This window comes from Passer domesticus, chromosome 11 (genome assembly GCF_036417665.1).
Source record: "Passer domesticus isolate bPasDom1 chromosome 11, bPasDom1.hap1, whole genome shotgun sequence".
NCBI lineage: Eukaryota > Metazoa > Chordata > Aves > Passeriformes > Passeridae > Passer > Passer domesticus.
The window spans coordinates 6,590,125-6,612,279 of NC_087484.1; the positions used below are offsets into that span (position 1 = coordinate 6,590,125).

The 22,155-nt window shown below is 42.7% G+C and overlaps 1 protein-coding gene across 3 annotated transcripts; it reads left to right on the plus strand.

Moving 5' to 3' along the window:
- The first annotated feature begins 173 nt into the window (after nucleotides 1-173).
- MFN1 (mitofusin 1) lies at nucleotides 174-20,968 on the plus strand. 3 transcript variants are annotated; one of them, XM_064385317.1, is made up of 18 exons: nucleotides 174-329; nucleotides 1,030-1,151; nucleotides 1,975-2,110; nucleotides 3,133-3,295; nucleotides 3,942-4,066; nucleotides 5,448-5,556; nucleotides 7,785-7,892; nucleotides 8,548-8,701; nucleotides 8,825-8,892; nucleotides 13,252-13,373; nucleotides 14,813-14,939; nucleotides 15,212-15,316; nucleotides 16,372-16,474; nucleotides 17,441-17,670; nucleotides 18,134-18,289; nucleotides 18,799-18,995; nucleotides 20,106-20,240; nucleotides 20,881-20,968. In XM_064385317.1, the coding sequence occupies exons 2-18, from the start codon at nucleotides 1,037-1,039 to the stop codon at nucleotides 20,948-20,950; spliced, it is 2,223 nt and encodes a 740-aa protein (XP_064241387.1). In that variant the 5' UTR covers nucleotides 174-329; nucleotides 1,030-1,036; the 3' UTR covers nucleotides 20,951-20,968. The 3 variants fall into 3 exon arrangements, with proteins under 3 accessions (XP_064241387.1, XP_064241389.1, XP_064241388.1); XM_064385319.1 differs by lacking the exon at nucleotides 174-329 and adding an exon at nucleotides 530-550; XM_064385318.1 differs by lacking the exon at nucleotides 174-329 and adding an exon at nucleotides 606-847.
- The last annotated feature ends 1,187 nt before the right edge of the window (nucleotides 20,969-22,155 follow it).

The window sequence follows — 22,155 nt, forward strand, 5'->3', positions numbered from 1 at the left end:
CCATTTTGGTTCTCGTTTCTTATTGCTCCCGTACCAAAAGCATGAGGTACCGGTCTGTAACTCGCGAAGGCCCGCGGCGTTGTCCCGTGCGGGCTTTGTCCGCACCGCGGTGCTGAGGGCGAGCCTGGGGGGTGATCCCGGCTCCATTTCGCGAACTGCCCGCGCTCAAGATGGCGGCGGCCGCCCTCAGCCCGCACTGAACATGGCGGTGCCGCGCGGGGGTCACAGGAGGAGGAAAGGGAAGTGACGCCCCCCGTCCCGGCGGCGGCGGTGACGGGCACGGCCGGGGCCAGCGGGTCTCCGTGAGGGACAGGGGCCGGGACCGGGAGGTCCGTGAGAGACCGGGGGGGGAGCGGGGGCTCAGGGAGGGACCGGCGCTGTGCCAGGGCTCAGTCAGAGCGAGGCGAGCGGGGGTTCCGTGAGGGACCGGGGCCGAGCCGGGGCTCCATGCGGCACTGCGGCCGAGCCAGAGCTCTGTGCGGGACCAGGACCGAGTCAGCTCTTTGCGGAACCGGGGCCGAGCCAGAGCTCTGTGCGGGACCAGGACCGAGTCAGCTCTTTGCGGAACCGGGGCCGAGCCAGAGCTCTGTGCGGCAGCGGGGCTGAGCCGAGGCTCCGGCAGGGAGCAGGGCTGAGTGAGGCACCATGAGGGGCTGGGGCCGCCGCTGCCCCTCCGCCTGAGGGAGCCGGGGCTCCGGCGGGGAGCGGGGCCCGTCCAGCGCTGACCCGCGGGCGTGGGCAGGCGGGAGCTGTGTGGAGAGGGGAAAGCCTCGTGTTTCCGGGACAGATAGCATCGGATCAGTTCGAACCTGTCCCCGAGTTTCGCCAGCTGCTCTTGGCGCTTGCGGTGAGGAGAGGAGAGTAAACAGCTCAAACTGAGCTTACTGCCCTTTGGAGTTTAGAGCTTTGATTTGGGGCTTCAGGCTTTTTTGTTTTGTTTTGTTTCTTAATGGCTGTGTGAGCAGTGTATAAGTTTTAATTAGCTGTGTGTACTGAGTGTTTGGTCACTTGATGCACCTTTCCTTGCAGCTGCAGCATGGCAGAAGCCTCTGTCTCTCCACTGAAGCACTTTGTGCTGGCCAAAAAGACCATCACTGCCATCTTCGACCAGCTGCTGGAGTATGTCACTGAGGGAGCAGCGTTTGTGGAAGGTGAGCTTTCCCCTTAAACACGAGGGCCTTGTTGGTTGTTCTGAGTGTGTTTTACTGCAGCATAATGTACCTTATGTTACCTGTTACTATGCTTTTTGTATAAACCTGTACTTTCAGAAATAGTCACATTTTTCATTTGACACTGGGTGTTTTTTCATCTTGTGGTGGAAGGAATGCCTGGCATTCCTACATACCTGAAAAGCTGATTAACATACTTGGGTTGGCAGCCTGGTCTCTTTTCCATGAGGGTGAAAGCTTAACCACTCTGGCCTTGTAGTTCTGTGGCGGTTTCTTTTGCACAGAAGGAGGGACAAACAGGTTCTCCCATTTTTCAGCAGAAGGGTGCATCAGTGATGCAACGCAGGGAGCCACTGGTCACACCCTCAGAGGTTTTAACAGCGTGGAATGTGTGTGGCCACACAGAGCTGGGTGCTCATCATCCCCGTGAGCTCTGCAGGGGCAAGGCAGCCCAGCTTAGCTGGTGCATCCGTGGGAGATCCTGGCTTTCCTTTCTGAAGGAAGCAGGTGTCCCAAGGAACTGGGCACGTGAGCCCATCAGGCTGTGTTCACTGGGTTAGTGGATCAGAGGTTGGGTTGGTGATTGATCTGAAGTGATTTATGTTGTGATTTCACCAGTGCTTGTGGCAGAGCTGTCAAATGATAAGGGCTGGTATCAGTTCCATAGTGAGGTTTTTCTTGTTTTGTTTAACCACTGTAATTAAAATTTGCAGCTGGCATGTTAAGTACTGATCACTTACACCTTGTATCACAGAACACGTTCTCTGTATGTGATTGCTTTTGTGTTTTTCCTTTCTGTCTGTAGCCACATACAAGAACCCAGAGCTTGATCATATAGCAACAGAAGATGAACTAGCAAAAATACAAGCATATAAAAACAAGTTGGCAGTCATTGGAGAGGTGCTTTCACGGAGGCACATGAAAGTGGCATTTTTTGGCAGGTAATGAACAAAATTACCAGTACTTAATTTCTTTTTTTTTTTTTACTTGGGAAGGTCAGAGGTTGTTCTGTTCTCCAGAAAGGCTTTTGGGTTTTTTTAGGGTAGTGGTTTTATTTGTTTAATATTTTTTGTTGTTGTTGTTCTGGACTGTTCCTGCTTAGGATTTTTTTTTGTATTTGATCAGAACTGCTGAAGAACTGAACTTGGAGCTGTTCATGCTTCTATCTATAAGCAGCTGAAGAGAAACAGAGATGGTTGCCTGATTGGTTGTAACATCTGTCTGATAGATCTGTGTGATGATTTTAAGGATAGCAGTAACAGTGTGGTCTGCTAGTCTGCTTTGCTTCAGGGAATTGATTTTTCTGTGCTTACATTTAAACATGTGGTTACATATTTTTGGAGCGTGAATCTTCATGGTTCTAAAAATTCTGCAGTAGTGTTGGAAGAGATGTGTACAATGGTGGTCTTGCCTTCATTTTGCTAAAAATAGTTTCGTTATTTAAAGAAAATATATTAAAAGTTCTGGAATAAAAAAATTGGTTATATGTCAGCCTTGATATTTCAAAAAGTTAAAAGTTGAGTATAAGCTGTAACGTGTTTTGCAAAGGGAAAAAGTTCTGCACAGGACAAAGAGAGCTCAACTCTCCCTCTGGCATCTACTCAAAATTGTGAACTGTTGAATAGTGAGCACTGAACTTTTTCTGGAAGTAGCTCAAAAATGAGTTACAGTCTATGTAACTTCATACTGTTGTGTAATAGTTAAAGCTCAGATATTTGTGGGTGAGGGGTAGAGGGTTAGTGCAAAGTAGGACACTGCTGAGGACTTCAAATTGCAGAACATGGAGTTGGTGACCAGTTCCTGTGGATGAGCACTCCCCACTCTCCTGGCTGGAGCTCTGTGCCCAAACCAGCTGTGCCTCTGGGGCTGGTGCACTGCAGTGGGGGTGCATTCAGTTCAGCACAAAGGTGTGTTTGGTGCTGCTGTGCTCTGCTCAAAGTACTTTTGTTTTCTATCCCTCTAGAACAAGCAGTGGGAAAAGTTCAGTCATTAATGCAATGCTGTGGGACAAGGTACTTCCCAGTGGGATTGGCCATACAACAAACTGCTTCCTCAGTGTGGAAGGGACTGATGGAGATAAGGCTTATCTTATGACAGAAGGATCAGATGAAAAGAAGAGTGTCAAGGTACATTTCTTAGATTATTTCATGCCAATTTTCACAGGAACTGACTCACAAGGTCTCTTTAACAACAGTTTCAAGTCCAACAAAAGTATAAGGCTCACTCATTCTGCATTTTTAAGTTATTACTTAGGTGGGAAGAGCTAACTAATGAAAGTGCTCTGCTCCACAGTTTTCTTGGCTGTTCTAGAGAAACAACTAACGTGTGTCTCATTGTAGCATAGCATGTGTTGGGTGATTTATTTTTACTGGACTCAGTAAGTCCTGTTACTGATTAAGGGTTTGGAATGTGCCCTTCATTTGGACTGATGGTGCTTATCTTCACAAATCTGCATACACTGATTTGTGAAACCTGGGGCAAATTTATGATGATGCTCAGTAGCACACAGTCCAGCTCTGTAGGGGCATTTGTGGCTCAAAAGAAACTCTTGTCTGAGTTTCAAGGCACAACTTGTTCTTTACTCTTCAACTTTGGTGAGTTGAAGAGCTTAAAGAAAAAAAATCACAGCTATTCACCAAAACAAAGTATGAACTCTGTTACCCTCTTCAAGACAGATCCTGTCCAAGTTTACTTGAGAACTGAATTAGTCTGGTTTACAGACTTGTTTGAGGTGCATATTCATGTTTGTGTTCTCTTTGGTGCTCTCTCTAGACAGTCAATCAGCTGGCTCATGCACTTCACATGGATAAAGATTTGAAGGCTGGCTGTCTCGTCCATGTCTTTTGGCCCAAGTCAAAGTGTGCCCTGCTGAGAGATGATTTGGTTATAGTGGACAGGTATCTCTTCTGTTTTAGTAAATACTTTCTTAAGGATGTTAATCATTACAATGTTTAGAAAAGAGATTGGTTTAGATTCAAAATTCTTGAAAGACTTTTTTGTTTAAAAGGACAGAGTTTGTTCTTTTGTATGTACTGCTTGTCATCACCCTCCTGATTCTGCCCTTGTAGCAGTTGGAACAGACGGGTGTCTTGTGACTGAGCTGGAAAAGGGAATAGCCTTTGGCTGAGGATACTCTACCTTTACAACAAACTGTATGGAAGTGTGAATAGGGTTGTTGCAGCAACAACCTTTTGCCCATTTCCTTTCTTGAAATGCTTCAGACAGATCATGTGAAGTATAAACAACGTGGACTTCATTTTTAAAAGCTTCTGATAAGAGAGTGCCAAAATAATGGGTGACCTCAAAATGTAGTTGTGACTGTGTCAGCTGTGTGTGCCCTGTGGCATTTCCTATGAGTTGATGTGTTTAAAGAATTCTGGAGGTGGTTGTTTTGTCCATGCCAAATGCCCTTATTTCTGGCTACTGCATTATAACCTACAGTAGCTTTTCATGTCTTCAGGTGTTCTGTACCTGATGTGTAAATCAATAAATACTGAATTTAAGAGTAATTCACACAGGTGTCAGTGAATTTTTAAGTATGATTTCTTCAAGAAAAAAACACTCAGAGTGTATGTTCCATCTCTGTCTTGTACTTTGAAATCACTGGGAGTTTGTTGTTATTTCCTTGGGTGCCTGATCTTGGATCTGTACAGTGTCTCTTCTAAAGAGAAAATAAAAGAGTATACTGAGAGAGCAGGTACTTGCAAAGAGCAGATCATCCTTTCACTGTTAAATTGAGAAACTTTGAAGAACAATAATTTAAGTATTGCAAACATGACTTAATGCTCATGTTCCACTTAATTTTTTTTTTAATGGCTAGCACAATAGTTTTAATTCCATTTTGGTTTCTTTTTAAATCTGTGCACAGCTTGCATAGCATATTGCTTTAAACTTGGACTTTATCAATGAAAAAAATATTTCATGAACTACTGTCTCTTCTGACTAAACTTAGGATCTGCAGAGGGGAACCATTGTGTGAGGCTGTCTGGGTTTCTGATGGACTGCCTGTCACTTCACTTGGCAGTTAATTATGTGTGCGTACTTAGTAATCAGAAATTACATTTTGGAATGAGTAGGTAGTCTAATGATCAAGTGACTGATCAATTTGATATGGTAATTGGCTTGTGCAGTGTTTACCTTCAGTTTGAGCCTCAAGATACAAACTGCTGTAATTTCTTGCAAGGCCCTTAGGCATTTCCAGTCTATTTTTATCAGTTTATAAAAATAAACTACTTCTTTGCTGTGTAAATAAAAGTTTGTGTTTTCTGTTCTTGACAGTCCTGGCACAGATGTCACTACAGAACTGGACAGCTGGATTGACAAGTTCTGCTTAGATGCTGATGTGTTTGTCTTGGTTGCCAATTCTGAATCGACTCTCATGAACACGGTATGATGTGCAATGATTTTATGTTCCTTCTTCATTTAAATATTCAGCAGTTCCATAACCAGAATAGCTGAGACCTTTACAGAAGGTGAATCACTGCACTTAGGTCTTGTCAACAGGACTTGAGGGTGGGAGGCAAGAAACAATGTATGTCTCTCAGTAGGAAACAGAGAACAAAATTTAAATTTCCAGCTGCCTTGGCTTTCTCTGCCTGGGGTGTCATGATTGTCCTTTCCAGTTCAGTTGTGTTTTTGATTAATGGATGATGGAGAGCTTGTCTTGCCTTGCAGTTTGTTGGTATTTGTTACCAACAAAAGAAGGCACTTGTGGACTGAAGACACTTGTATTATCAAAGAAATTAAGGAGTGTTTCATATCCAAAAATACTCCATAAATTCAGTAAAATACACAAACTAGGTGAAAGGAGTTCAGTTCCTGTCTTGTTGCTCTCTCAGGAGAGGATGAATTCCCTTGACACACCTTGTGTTGAGGATGAGTGCTGCAGGTTCCCTTCAGTGGGCTGTTTCTTCTGAAGAAGGTGTTAGCAACAAGGGTTCTGTGCAGTGTGGAGGACTGAAGATATTTTAGTGTCTTTGTTCTGTAACACCTTGTTTCAGGAGAGAGGAGTTCTCTGAACCTTGCAGCCTAAATATTGTAAGACTTGTAAGAGGAGGGGAACATTTAAGGTGCCCAGAGCAGCTGTTGCAGTAATCAAAATACAAGACCAGAAATTTGGTGTAATTTTGTAGTGATCTCCAGTTTTGATTAAACTAAGTATTGTGGATACTGACAATAAGTTTTTAAGTTATTGCAAGTATGACTGCAAGAATGCAGAGTAATGCTACTGAGAAAATTCCTGATGATTTTTATCAAGCCTACTGCAGACAGATAATATGCTCTGATTGTTCTGAGCATGGTTCTGACCTGAAAGGTCTGAACTTTCTAATTGTTGAGACAATTTTTAATACAATAAAGAACTGTGTGCAAAGACAGTATTTCTTTGCATTCTAGAAAATTAGAATAGTTTACTAAAAGTCTGAGAAGAATGCAAGTTTAAAACATTGCATTCCGTCTTCTGAGCTGAGTCCACAAAGAGTCAAATACAAGAGATGTAATTTACAGAAAGAAGAAAATTCTTAAAACATTCCACACAAAGGATTTGGCACCACTGTGGCCATATCTTCTATTATGCACATGAGTGACACTTTCAGGCTTTTAGTATGGACAAAACCTGTAAGTTGTTTATATTATGTGTATAACACAGTTGCTGGGGTCTTTTAATTAAAAGAAAAAGATAAATTATCTCAGTGAACATCTCACTGCTATGTAAAAAGTTCTCATCCTGCTTAAGCATTGTTTTTGCCTCTTATCAGGTTTGAGAATACTTGGCATTATTCTGCCACACTGCCAGAGGTTTTTCTGGTGAAAACGTGATTCTTTTACTGTTCCCTCATAAATTCTCCTCAGACAAAGTTCTGATTTCTGCAGCAGTGATCTGGATTGCACATGCTTATTCCCAGCTGATGGAGAATAATGGTCTCCAGTGCTGTGTCCAGGATATGTTGTGGTGTCCTGCTGCTGTCTGGAGAAGTTTATGGCAGCACAGAGATCTCTTCTGTTTCAGCTTTGCTGAGTGCGGACTCACTCCATCACGACTTACCCATTATGACTCTGTTAACAGCAATAAGGGGCGGTAGGTGCAGCCAAGAGACCTAAATACACTTAATTTTGTTAAATTAAGACATTCATCAATGACTTTTTTTTCTGTGTCTCAACTGTATGTCCTCATGCAGGAAATGTTATTTCTCTGTAGCTCAAGCTGATGTTGCCTAGCTGAGGAATAGTTAGATGATGTGTTATCTGGATAGAGAACCAGATTTGACAGGGTTAGCAGGAGCATCTTGGTAGTTCAGGTAAGGGAGACTTCATTGTTTTAGTCAGGCATCAGTGTCTTTTGAACTATTTTTTGGAAGTTTTCTTAGTTTGTATTTTTACCAGTTTTTAGAGGAAGTTGCATGTCTTTGACTAGCACTGGCATCAGTCTGAAGACATTTGATGACTTTTGAACTACCGTAAGCCTGTTATGTGATGAATATGTGTGGGGTTTTATACTGATGAATTCTTTATTGTAAACTGGTAAAAAGCTGGATAAACTTCAGAATCTGTTACAGAAGAATGCATGACTCTGGTTTGGATGTCAGGGAAATTTTCTGTTTGTGCTTTAATTCTTAGGAGAAACACTTTTTCCATAAAGTGAACGAACGACTTTCCAAGCCAAACATCTTCATCCTCAATAACAGATGGGATGCTTCTGCATCAGAACCAGAATACATGGAAGATGTGAGTGAGCTGATGGCTCTTACATGGGTTGACAGTTAATTAATATGCATTAATATGGAAACACCAGCTCTGCCTTATTAATAAAAGGCTAAGTTACATGGTCAAAAAATTGAAATAACCTATTCCCTGTTCAAACCAAAAAGTAACTTGCAATTCAAATGACAGTATATGCAGGCAATTAATAAAATGGGAGACTTCTTTAGAACCTTTTTCTTCCACAGTTAAGTTTGTTTTTTAATCTTATTTGTATTACCTTTTGTTTCTGCAGTGATAGTGCAGCCTGAGGGCACAGTTTATACATTTATACCTTCATAGAGTAGCTGGGAAGGTGCAGTGTTAGATGGGAGCAGTTTGGATCTTCAGATCTTGCCAACAGCAGCCAGCTTGCAGTGAGAATTACTTCTCCATGTATGGGGAATGAAGGATTTACCCCAGTAACTGGCTGAGATCTTGGACTTACGTAAATACAGTTGCAGAAGGAAGTATTGCTGTGTCCAGGGCTGTTTAAAGGAGTAAAAGCAGCTGCTGCTTCTGTAGGGTTGGCAGGCATCTGCTCTCAGAGGGTGGTTCAGCATCTGTTTCTGACTCTGGTGTTGTGATGTGCTGACAGCTCAGTTTTTGCCTTTTTTTCATGAGCTTTTCCCCTTTTCCTTAGGTGCGTAGGCAGCACATGGAGCGCTGTCTGACGTTCCTGGTCGATGAGCTCAAGGTTATTGATGCTGTAGAAGCAAGGAATCGCATCTTTTTTGTTTCAGCAAAAGAAGTTCTGAGTGCCAGGAGACAAAAGGCCCAAGGAATGCCAGAGAGTGGTGTGTAGCAACTCCTGCTTTTCCTCAAATACAGAAAAACACTGTAAAACCTGATAAATATATTTAAGATGCAGTCCCTGCTGTGAGGTACTGCTGTCTCCCTTATAGTGTGTTGTTTCACAGGTGGAGCACTTGCTGAAGGATTTCAAACAAGATTCCAAGAATTTCAGCATTTTGAGCAGATATTTGAGGTATTTATGATGGGCTTTTTAAATTGCCTGTTTTTTGCTGTAAAGGTAGCTTTTTCTTATGCTTAGCTTAATTATTCTGAGCATTACCCGTATTAGCAAGTGGAGGTATTTAAACCATCTGCAGCTTTGCCTTTTCTGTGGGTTCTGTTCATACCTTCTCACCTTGAGCAGCAGGTAATTGTTGGAAAGGAGAATTTTATCAGTGAAGTCAGGAACCAAAACTCTTAGCTCATGTTCTGATATCTCAAGACCAATATAGTCTATGTAAGAAGACATTATGGTCTTGAAACGTGTGTATCACTTACAGTCATGTGCTGGTGAATGTTTGCAGTAAAAAATTTAGTGTCAGCAATGTAAATCTAAATCTTTACTCTCATTGCTAAAGCCAGAGTTTTGAATTTATCACCATTATGTACCTCTTAGCTCTGTTGCTCTGATCATTAACACTTTCCTTGCATCCTTGTGCTGTACAGAATCCACCTTCCCACCTCAGTTTAACCATATTCATAGTTGGAGTTCACAGTTTCTACAGAAGTAGGACTGGCTAGACAGTTGAGTGGTTTCTTTGTGATAGGATCCATTTTACTTGCTAAATTTGCTGACTTTAATTAACTAAAGCCATTCTTGGATGTCTTAAGGAAGTCTCTTGGGTATCCCTCAATGGCTTTGTATATGAGTATTTAAAAAAAAAATGCAACTGCCTCTGAAAAGTCTTTGTTCTTGCATTACACCAAACCCATTTAACCTTAGCAGAACTGAATTATATAATGATGTGTGTATATGAGAATGGCTTTAAAATAATAGCTTGATTCAGGCTTGTGCAAGCAAGAAAATGTCAGACTAAATTTAATCCTTATCCACACTCTTCTGATAGGTGACTGAAGTGTTGAAATGATGGGGTCAGGGTACTGGCAGGGCCTGGCTCCATGAGACATGACATTTCTTGTGTCACTAGCTGTAGTCAAACATGCATGTTTTTTGCAATTTTTGTCCTCAGAGCCATAGTAGTAAGCTTTGAGCCAGCAGGGAAAAAGTGGAAGCCAAGCTTCTAAATCAGTTCTTGTTCTTTATTGTATTTTGCTATCTGCTGTACCCAAAGCTTTTTTGACAAAATCTCTTATAATTACTGTTAAGCACTCAACACTTAGAATATTAGACTATTATTAGAATATTGGAATATTAGAATATTATTAAGCACTTAGAATATTTCAATATGAAGATGGATGATGACTTATTAAATTATATGATGCTGTGAGTGCTCAGCACATCTGTAAATCAGTCAGAGACTCAAGTTGGCCACCACAATGAGAAGTATCTGTCACAGGATCCACAACCATGACAAGTTTCTGTGGCAGAGGCTGGGACAAGGAGCAACTCTGTGACAGAACTGCATGGCTTTAAGTCAACCTTTTTTCTTTTTTCCCAGTGTGTTGCATTTGCTGCACACCTGACTCCAGCAGTGAGAGTGGATTCTGTAGTGTTTTTCCCTGCTCAGCTGTGTTTTTTCCTAAAATCATTATTAATGGCTTTGAATAGGGGTGTGATCCCATAAATTAGAGAATGACAGCTGTGCTGAATTAAGATTGCCAAAGCAATTTAAATTTTGAGTGCTTGCTGTTGCAGCCTCTTTCACGTTCAGTTTTTGTGGCAGTTTTTAAGTTACAGTGGCAGTTTATATGCTTTTAAAGCAAGGCTGAGACTGAAATGGTTTACCAGGTCTGAAGTTTTCAGACCTAATACTCAAATTACTGTCACCTGAGCTGATAAAGTAGCTGACATCAGCATCCTGTTGTCATCAGTTCTGCCTGCCAGCTCTAGGCTCTGTATTAATGAGGAATCTCACACTGCAGGGAGAACTTTGTGTGAAATCCTCACTGATCCCATGCCTTGTGCACTGCCAGACCAAACTCAGGTGCTGTGCAGCCCTGAGTACAGCCTAAGCACTTCTGCCTAAAGCACTTTGCATTTACTCTGTTTCCTGACAGAGGAGCTGCAAGTCCCAGCATTTGGGGTTACATTCCAGTGTGTGGAAGGGAAGGGATGAGAGCACAGATGCTTCTGTCTGTCCTCATCAAACACTGACTTCTCCTCTCCCTCAGTCTGTCTTGCCTTTAGCTCCTTGTCCTGTGCAGGTGCCCTCCTCAGGCTTCCCAAACATCTCTCACTTTTCTGTCCTGCTCACATCTCTCAGTAATCTGTCACCTCACAGACCTGTGACGTGTGCCTTGTTCCCCCTGGCTGTATCTGCTGGGTTTGCTCCTCCTGGATTCTCCCACCCTGCTTTTGTCATCACTATAATTGGACAGCTTTTCCCTCTTCTCCATATGGGCTGAGAAGAGGCACTGTTACTTATCCAGTACTTCCACATTTCTGATTTTAGTATCAGTTCCCTGATGGGAAAGCCTGTTCATTCCAGGACTGATATGAGCTCAGTATAGATAGAATCTTGTAAAAAAAATAAATCTAGAAACAACCCACCAGTGCTAGTTAGTTGTGATATGAAAAAATTTGGACTAATTTAGAAAGGCTTGTAAGATTTATGTAGACTTTTGTGTGAGGGCAAAAATCATTCTATAACTAGATGAAACATGTTTGTCTGCAAAGCTCAGGGTGGTTGAAATTGCTAAAAAAATGGTGCAGGCACTACTAGAAGCACTTGTAAGCAGTGGGGAAATAAAGTTTTTGGAGATGCATGTAGTAGCTTTAAAATGTGATGCTACTATGTCAGCTGTATTACAGCAAAGGAAAGGAGAGAGGCAATCTTAAAAGCATTAAATTCTTGGATCAGTGCTGGATTTTTATACTGGGGAATAATAGAAAGTGGTCAGTGTATTACCTGAAATTTTACACTGAGGTACACAGAATGGCTTATTAAAACAATAAAGAAATGCTTGGGGCCTGCACTGTGTGCAGTAGTGCCTAGAGGATATCTGCATAAAACCAACCCCACCATGCCTTAGGCTGGGGTGCTCCTCAAGTGTCTCAGGAGTGCTGGCAGCAGAAGTGGTGTGGGAAGCAGGGTGGAAGAGTGCTCCTGGCTGGCAGAGCAGGAGTGAGGCAGCTGCTGCAGGGCCCTTCCCCAGCTCTGCCCAGGATGGAATACGGAACACGCTGGGCACTGACGACTGCCCTGTGATCCTGGCACTGGGCTGGAAGGTTTTGGTTAGACTGGTGAAACAGTTCACCTTGTCTATACTTATGTACAGACTAACAGCAAAACTGCTGCTGTCCTCCTCTTCTCTTTCCCCGTTGTTTAACTAACCTTTGTGTTTTTCCTAGTGCTCTAACTTGGATTTTCTGATTGTGTTGTGAGTGATTGTCATCCTTATATCTACCACATACTAATGTTGGGAAGACTCTGCTCTGTGCCTAGTCTAGCTCTTACAATGTGCTGATATTTAAGAAACTCTGGCCTTTCATTGCTGATTTCTAGATCTGCTTCGTCGAGGAACAGGGACTGTTTTACCCATTCTGTTTATTTTGTTTTCATCTATTATTTTTAGATAGCTGGGACTTGTAATTACAGCATATGCTAAGGTCACAGGCAAGTCTTCTAAAAGCAATCCAAACCTGTGCCATGAAAGGTGAATCCACAGATGGAGAACAATTTAAAAATCCCATGGATCTGGTTTAAGGAAGTCAGCTGCTTGCTTTCTTCCCCTCAAACACAGAGTTCTTCTGTCGCTGTCCTGTATTTCTGAATTGCTGTTCAATGTTGAAGATTGATTAGAAATTGTATTGTTAGAGCATTTGCTACTTACTCATTTAACACTTCAATAATATGCAAGCAAACGAATATTTTAAGGACTACTTAACTTTTGTTTATCCCATGAGAAAACCCTTGTTTCTTATTCCTAATTGTATATTTTGTTCCTGGATGGTCAGTATTGACATGAAAATGTCAAATTCTATTGACAGAATTGCCTCTTGAAAGTAAGACTGTGTAGTGCAACAAATAAAACTCAAGCCAGGCCATATTGCTAGCATTCATATTTAACATTTGTAATTCCAGATAGATGGTTTTGAAAATTTCCTGAGGAGATAGATTTATCTTACGTATTCATCTGAGTTTGTTTTTTGTTTTTGTTTTGTTTTTTTTTTTTTACATTACTGATTTATTTTAAAAGAATGAAAACCTATGCACATTACTGTGAATGGACACGAAGGCAGATTTGCTGCTACAGACTCATTTAAAATTTCAGTTTCTGTTGTCTTTTAATTTCTTTATACTTTCTCCCTTTTTACTTCCCACTGGTTTAAGTTCATGGTAAAATTGGCAGCATGTGCTTTCTGACAGTGAAATTCCTGATGTGTTGGCATGGAATTGCAGTAATGTGTTGTGGCTTGGGCCCCTCGCAGGAGTGTATCTCGCAGTCAGCCGTGAAAACCAAGTTTGAACAGCACACTATCAGAGCTAAACAGATAATAGATACTGTGAAAAACATTATGGACAACATAAACGTTGCAGCAGCAGAGAAAAGGTAGGTGGGGTGGAGGGCTGGTTGGATTTGGTTTGTCCACATCATCTGAGGAGCCATTTCTGGGCTGGTGGTTTTCTTGGGCCATTATGGACTTGAAAATCCACTTTTTCTGCTTGGTAAGAAACAGACAATTTCCCTGTCAATATGTCAGTCTTACCATTGTTCACTTGCCCACTCAGTTCTGTTCTTGGTCTGTGATTTCCATACAGGGATCTTGGTTTGCTTTGGTGTTCTTTGTTACTGAGTTGCAATCTGTGTGTTTTTAAACCTTTTTTTCAGAAATGTTTAAAATGTTAAGTTTTTCTAGTGATATGCAGCATTTCAGAGATGATGTTTGGGCCTACTTTACTTTCATTAACAGTTACAGTGAAGAATAAAAATGGAAGGATGTAGATGCTTTAATTTGCAAGTGATTAGAATACTGTAAGGAATGAGATGAGCCCAGGCTAACAGAGGCTTGGCCTCTGGCCCTTTCCAGATTGCATCCTTAAATATCCTTATTCTCTTTTCACTCATGAAATCCTTTAGTGCTAATGATAGCAGCTCATCTGTTCTGTCTGGTAGCTTCATGTATCCTTTGAGGTTTGCATATGTGTACAGTTTTTCCTCACTTTGGTTGCCACCTTGTGTCTCTTGTACACAGTGAACTTGCTGTCACGATTAATCCTTCCCATCCATCTCCTTCCTGCCTGTCAATAATGTGTCTTTGTGTTTCAACAGACTTCACAGTGCTGTCAAACACACTCATCCCCCTGAATATGTCAGTTTTTACAGACTGCCTGTTTACATGCTGATTTGTCTCACGTTGTCAGATCCCAGGAAAACATGCTGTGAAATGTTTGAAAATATTCTGATTTTCTGCTTCTTTCTGTCAATTGACTTAACCGAAATGCCTGTGGTGATGCCTCTTAGTCTGAATTGCTTTTGTTGTTTCTGCTGGCCCTTCAAGAGGAAATTGCTCCAGGTTTTCAGGAATTTTTGCTTAAGTGATAGTCAAGGAATTCTAAAGAGACTTGTTTGTGACGAGGTTGGTTTCTGCCACATTCCCTTTGCTTTGCAGGGTCATCAGACCCACGTCACTGTTCAGGAGTGGTTGAGTGATGTTTGTGAGCAGCAGTCTGATCAGATTTACCCTTTTTTAAAATCAGGGTAGATGAGTTCTTAAAGGCCTCGTAATTATGTGACAATACAGTGCTGACAGTTCTGAGTAGAAATGCTGGTTTTGAGTTGTTTGCTCAGTACAGCCTTTGATTGCACATGGAACTGCCATGTACAGCCCTTGTTGGAGCAGTGCCTCTGCTTTGGGCAGCCAGTGTCACTTGGGATTGCCCCTGGCTGCTCAGAAACCATCAGCTGGATGGTCCAGGCGTGGTTAAGGGCTTGTTTCTTTCCTGGGGGAATACATGGTGGTGATGGTGATTTCCTTTCTGCTGGGTTAGAGTCCATTCCATGGAAGAGCGAGAAGATCAGAAGGACAGGCTGGACTTTGTTAGAAATCAGCTGAACATTTTGACAGAAGACACCAAGGAAAAAATCAAACGCGTTACCGAGGAAGTCGAAAGCAAGGTAAGTAAAGGCAGTGGGAGCAACTTCTCAGATCCAGGTGTTGCCTCCTCTCTCAGGCAGCTCCTTTTGCAGTCGACCCATCTCAGTAAATATGTTTGAAATGTCAGAATGATCCTTTTTCAATCAAAAAGAAAATAAAAAAGCTTAAAATATCAATCTTTCCTGACTGTTGAGTGATTGAATGATTATTGGGATAGTTCGTGCAGTTTCTGTTCTCACTCTCCCTGGAAAAGGTAGCAGAAACATTTTATGTGTTTCCTGTGTTCTTCCAGGTCTCCTCTGCCATGACTGATGAGATTTGCCGGCTTTCAGTTTTAGTTGATGAATTTTATTCTGATTTTCACCCTTCTCCTCAAGTATTGAAGCTCTATAAGGAAGTAAGTTTTTTTGAATGGTTTGAAGCCAGGCTCTTTGACTTCCCCTTAATTTCTATTTCTATGTTTTCATAAATTGCTTAGATTTTATGTGACTTTGTCTGAGCATTGTAGGATTTTTGCTTGCTGACATGCATATCTCTACCCAAAACTGAAAAAGGTTGAAAATATTTTCTGCTTTAAGAATTTTTTTTCAAAATCTTTTTAGTAGTAGAGTGGTTCCTAATTTCAAGTCTTCACTTCCACTAAGTAGGACTTTGCGTAAATAATTTTCACTACTCCTAAAATCAAATAGATCCAAAATAAAATGAGCTTGCAAATACTCAATAAAAACTGGTTTGGGATTCTTTAACTTTTATAAATTACTCCTCAAACTCAGTGCTTTAAATTAAAGCTCATATACCTGTGTTTGCCTCTTGTGCTCAGACTTTGCTGATGATGCTGACTGCCACAGCTCCCCCCTGGAGTCACAGCATGTTCTGAGGTGGAAGGGACTCACAAGCATCACTGAGTCCAGCTCTTACACAAATGGCTCATATGGGGATCAAACCCCACCAACTTTGGTGTTAACAGCACCATGCTCCAACCAGCTGAGCTCATCTCAGGCTGTTCCAGCCTGGCTGATCACCTGGGAGTGCTGCATTTTCGGGACAATCTGTGCTGGTTCACCTCAACAGAGTATCCTGAGCAGGCTCCCATGGGAGCTGGTGGGATGGGTTTGTCCCTGTGCAGAGCAGTGGAATTGGCTCCCATCAAATGACACAGTAAGGGCTTTACAGGGCAGTAGGTAGTGGTTTGCTTTTCACTGTTACAGGTTATTGAAAGTACAGACTTTTATGTCTTTTAATGTTTACAGTCCTAGGGAATTCTTTCCTCTGTCAGTTTAGTTAGGTTTTCATTCCCAGTGTGCAGTTGGAAAGCATGGTATTTCCATGGAAACATGCTTTTCTTCCCACTGTAAATAACAGTGCTTAGTGTGTAACATATTCTTGCTCCACATAATGTAACTGATTGGCTAAATACAAACTGATGAGTTTGTGTTCTTTGTAACACTCCAGGAACTGAACAAACACATAGAAGACGGTTTGGGAAAGAACCTGGCTGAGCGCTGCTCCAGTGAAGTCAACCAGTCCATGCACCAGTCCCAGCAGGAGATGATTGGTAGGAGGGGGGAGGAGGAATGGTAACACTTCACATTTAAAGGAAGACAATCTCAGAAAATTCAATTTTAAAAGAATTTTCCTTCGGATAATGCTTAACATTGATGCTATAAAGGATAAAGGAAAAACCAGGACTGAGTGTTTAGCTCAGTCCCCTGTTTCTGGTACTAACCAGTAACAGATGCTGGGGGAGAGGAATAATGAACCAGGGTACTATAGCAATCCCTCTCCATTTTATGCACTTCTGAGCTGGTACACTGTATCTGGATTAATGGCTTAAGCAAGTAGTAATGGGCCTGTCCTTTGGAAATTCATCTAATCCTTTTATAAACCCATTTAAAATTTGGCTTCAATGAGAGACATACCAAATACACTAATTATTAGAAAATGTTCCTGCAGTATAATGCTCTCCCCAGGTTCCTCCAGATTGCAAAACAGTTCATATCACAAAGGATTTGTGCACTCTCTTTTTTTTTCTTTATTTGTAGTAACATTATTGCACATCCATCTCTATTGGTCTGTTCCTGGTAATAAAAGATTCAGAGCAAGATCACGAAATTACATGAACCTTTCTGTCCTCTGTGTAATAATGTTGCCTTTTCTGTGACACCATGGAACTGATTAATAAATCAGGTTTTTTCCTTACTCCATCCCTACCTTTTGACCACTGATAGAGATCTTTCAGTTTATTTGAGTCTTTTTTTTCCAGTAGTGCTTCCTTGGTGAGTTGATTTTCATTACTGTTTTCTTGTATCAGAGCAATAAATTCCCTGCTCTGTTAGGGTCAGTCTTGCTGAATTATTTATTTATTTCTAAAATCAGTCTTGCTGATTTTACAAGTAAATAAATAATGAACTGATCAGTTTAGATTCTCTGAGTTGATAAAGCTGGTCAGCAGTGCAGAGATACTGCTTGTGAATGTGCTCTTCTTCTAATGTTAACTCATCTTTACTGTTCTTATTTTTAGAAAATCTGAAACCATTGTTGCCTCCTAATGTTCAGGATCAGCTCCACTTGCTAATTCCATGCAGGAAGTTTGATCTTAGCTATGATCTAAACTGTCATAGCCTGTGTGCAGATTTTCAAGAGGATATCATGTTCCACTTTTCTTTGGGATGGACTTCTCTTGTAAACCGTTTCTTGGGTCCTAAACAAGCTCAGAAAGTACTCCTGGGATTAGCAGATCCAAACCTACATGTGAGTTCTTCAGAGCTTGGGCTGCTTAGTTTTACCTTGATGAGAATATATTGGTTTTTACTCTGTGCCAGTGCTATTTACACGCTTCCTGCTACCTTTCCCTAGATCCATTGTGTGAAATATTTTTGGTGTGGGTTGTTTTTATTTGATTATATTCAGGGTTAGAATGGAACTGAAAACCTCTTATAAACTTTCTGCAGTTGGTTTTCCTTTGGATTGAACCCTTTGAGTAGCCTATTCCATTTGTAATGTTTGGATCCTTGGGTCAGAACCAGCCCTACACAGACCCTTATTCTCTGTTGGAGGAGCTGTCAAAGCCTCCACAGCTCCTCAGGAGCCTTGTGCAAATTTCTCTGCTGAAGGCTTTCCTTCAAGTAAATCAAAACCTGAATATATGAAAATAAAACCCATCTGTGTAGTTCCCTGATGCTTTTGACTCAGGCTGCCATGTTCCCATTTCTAGATCCCTCGTCCTTTAGCCAGCACCCCGTCTGCCGCCAGCCTTCCCGCCATAACTCCTGAGAACATGCCCCAGGATGAGTTCATGGTTCCTTTGGTGTTGAGTTTAGCCTCGCTGACATCCCGGACTTCCATGAGCATCATCATTGTTGGTGGAGTGGCAAGTAGCACATTTCCTCCTGGAAGGGGTGGCAGAGGCTGAGCTGCTCTGTCCTGCCTGGGGTGTAACACGGAGCGTGCCATGGACGTGACCCTGGGCCAGATGAGCACGTGCAGTGCCCTGGATACCCACAGTTCATAGTGAGAAACCAGGCTAATGGCTAATCAATCTGAGCAGAGCTGGGTGTATTCTCTGGGCCAGAAATCTGTGTTCAATGCCTGAATCAAATGGTGACCTGATGGTACTTCCTTCAGTTTGAATTTAGTTGGAGATTTGCTTCTTCCTTCATGAAGAGCAGCAAGCTTCTGTAACCTGCACATTCTCTGTGCCATTGGGGACCAGCTCATGTGAATGTAGCTGTATTGCTCTGCAGTAATAATATGGAAAACATTTATTTTCTTAAACAAGTCCAGTGAAAGTGCTATGCAGATGATTTTTAAAATATGGATGGAATTAGCTTTTATTCTGTAGGGCAACTTATTTAACCTAATGAAGACGTCGTTTTTCAGATTTGGAAAACCGTAGGCTGGAAACTGATCTCGTTGTCCCTGAGCATGTACGGGCTGCTGTACCTGTATGAGAGGCTGACCTGGACCACTCGGGCCAAGGAGAGAGCCTTCAAGCAGCAGTTTGTGAACTACGCCACCGAGAAGCTGCAGATGATCGTCAGCCTCACCAGCGCCAACTGCAGCCACCAGGTGCAGCAGTAAGTGTCACACACTGCCACAGCCCATGGTCACTGAGGAGAGTTTAAAATGCCCACCTGAAAAGGCCAATACCTGCCTCTATGTGTGGCTGTGTGTGTGGTGCTCTGAAGATGGTGACTCTTTGTCCAGCACTTTACAGTAGAGATATGATAGATCATTCCAGTGGAGGCTGAGTTGCTCTGCCCTTGGAGTCCCTGGAAGGATGAGCAGAGCTTCTGCACCAGGGGCTGCTGTGAGCAAGTTCTGAGCAGCCAGCTCTTCTGCGCTGCAGGAGATCAACTTGGCTAGCTTTTTGAACTTGGCTCAATCCCTGAGCTACACAGGAGAGGTGTTCTGCACTCTGGGGGCTGGAGGGTGCATTAGCAGCCCTAATTTTCTGAAATAATAATTCAATCAAAACACATAGTTTCAAGAAGAAGCTAAGGAACACAATCACCCAGACATTACTTGGCAGAGACAGGTGAGAGGTTTTGGAAAGAGAAAACAAAAAAAATGGAATAGTAAGAAGTTTCGCTTCAGTAGAGGAAATAGATCCATCCCTGTGTCCAGCAGCTCTGTGAGGATGTGGAAGAGCTGCACTCAAACCAGTGCTCCAGTAGAGAGGAGAGGGTGCTTTGTATCCTGTATGAGAGCTTGGGTGCTGGGCCCAGGCTCGTAACTGGGTTTGTTTTCCTTTTGTGTGAGGAGGAGTCTTGGAACAGGTTGGGGTGGGCAGGTCTGGAGCACTCCTCACCCTGCACAGGGCTCATGTTCCTGTGGGCAAGGGCTCTGAGTGTGGCACAGGGTGCTGAGCTTGGTGGTGTGGGGCTGTTCTGGCACCTCCTGCCACAGCCAGAGCCCCATCTCAGACCTGGACCTGTTAATGTTCTGTGAAAATGGCCAGGCACGATGTAGGCATAGACTGAGGTGCATTTGGTGTGTTGAGGGTTTCTTTTTCTAGTTTAAAATGTACCCAGTTCTCCTGCTTTCTGCTATTCTGTACTCCCATACAGAAGGAGGCTTTGGTTGCTGTGTTCTGCACACTGCAACGCCATAAGATTTTATTTCTGTTTGTATTTTTTTAGCATAAATTTCTGTAAATCATGATCATAAACTTGTTCTCACTTTAGGGAAATGGCCACTACTTTTGCTCGGCTCTGTCAGCAGGTGGATATTACTGAGAAAAACCTGGAAAAAGAAATAGCTAGGCTTTCCAAAGAAATAGATCAGCTGGAGCACATACAAAGCACCTCCAAGCAGCTGAGGTAAGTCTTGGTGTGACTGGCAACAAGCATCTCTTAGCCCTGCTGACTTCAGAGCGATCAGTGCTTGCTGTTACTCTGGAGTTGAACTAGGTTAGTTCAGGTGCAGAGATACCCTGAACAGCTCTGGGTAAGTTAAATAAATGTATGCTGCTGCCTCAGTGAATCAGCTAACCTCCAAAAATATTATTTCTTAGATCATATTTACCCTTGTCTCTCTTCAGTGTGGGAGACAGGCGTTTCACCAGAATTTTAGTCTCCTGTCGGTAACTTGAGGGTGGCACCTTCCCAATCCCCCTCCCCAGAGCAGAGCAGCTGTGCTCTTTTGTCATCCAGTGCAGTGCTGTTGGTGCCAGTGGTAGGTGCTTGCAGAGGAGGAACTTGCAGCAGTTGGGGGTTCAGGGACTTGGAAGCAGCCTCAGCTGTACTTTCCTGTTCTTTCCACCTGCTGAAAGTCTGCCTGGCTCTGGGCTGCTGCCTCCTGGCCTCGGGCATCCACCACCACTGATGGTGAGCATCTGCCCCCACACGCCCCTCCAAAAAACTGCATTTACATTTTCTTAACGTGAAATGAAACACTGATATTGATCCTGCCTTTGGGATGTTTGGGCACTGAAGTAAATCCCTTGCTTTTGTTTTACAGAAATAAAGCCATTCACCTTGAGAATGAACTAGATCGCTTCACAAAACATTTTCTTCAAAAGAGTAAATAAAACATCATTGTGAACCTTTCCAGTGCTCCTTTGTAGGGCAAGGTAGAAATTTTACAGGTGACACTTCTATTCTATGAAAATTATTTATATTTTTAATGTTCCTTTGGTGACAGTTGTTGTAAAACTTGGACTCTGATGGTGAACCAAACGGTAGGGCTGTGGTACTCTTGAGTGTTATGTTCATTTTGCAGATTTTGGGTTAAAAATTACCTTTAAACACTAAATTTTTTGGGCACTTGACAATAAAACCCCAAATCCTCACTGGTTTTCATGAGTATGTAGCAGTGGCAAGTCTCACTTCCTGGCATCCAGGACCTTAGACAGGGAAAGACCTTAGCCCAGTCTTCTGCTTTCAGCTGCTTAGGAGTTGTCCAGGGATGGAGGGTGCTGGTTTTCCATGTGGGTGTGATTTGGTTAGTGAAGTACAAACTCTGGCATGGGAAAGGACTCCTGAGATGTCTGGAAAGCAAGTGCCAGTGTGTTGAGCAGCAGTTCCTCTTGAAAGGGCAGCAAAGATGAGGGTGAACTGCAGTAAGGAAATGCAGTGGGCTCAAGGCTCCTCTGGCTACATCCTTGAGCCAGGAGGGCACTGATGACATAAAAGTGAACCTGTTTGTTGCAGTTGGTGGTGAGGTTGTCCCTTGCCTGTGAGCAGGTGGCTAGAACCATGGTCAGGTGAGCTCAGGTGTGTCACAGCCCCAGGCTCACAGCCAGGATGTGCTGAGGGTCTGGGCACAGTTGGTGCAGGCTGGCTCAGGGTGCCAGGAGGGACCTGCAGCTCCTGTTGCTGCATTCAGGGAGCAGGACATGGTGAAACCCCATCCCTCCCTGTCCCTCTGCTTAGAACAGGTCTGCTCTAGGTCAGACTCCGGGCAGCTGTGCTGGAGTCCTTGACCTTTGCTCACCTCCAGCAAAGCCTTTTTAAAAACCTGCTGCTGCTGTCATTCAACATCTACTTTTTTCTAACTAGACTTTTTAAAATTATTTTAAAAGAAAGGCCTTATCAGAGTATTTATATATTTTTATGGCAGTGTTAATATTGACTAAATTAAAAAGACTGAGCTCTAAGGTATGGGAGTTTGCTATTTTCAAGTAACTAAGGGCTGTCTCATCAGGAAATGGATGTAAGATGTAATGCTAGAGGTGTTAAGTGAAGACAGCAGTTCCACCAGAGTGTTCAGGTGTTTGTTCTAACTGTGCATGGG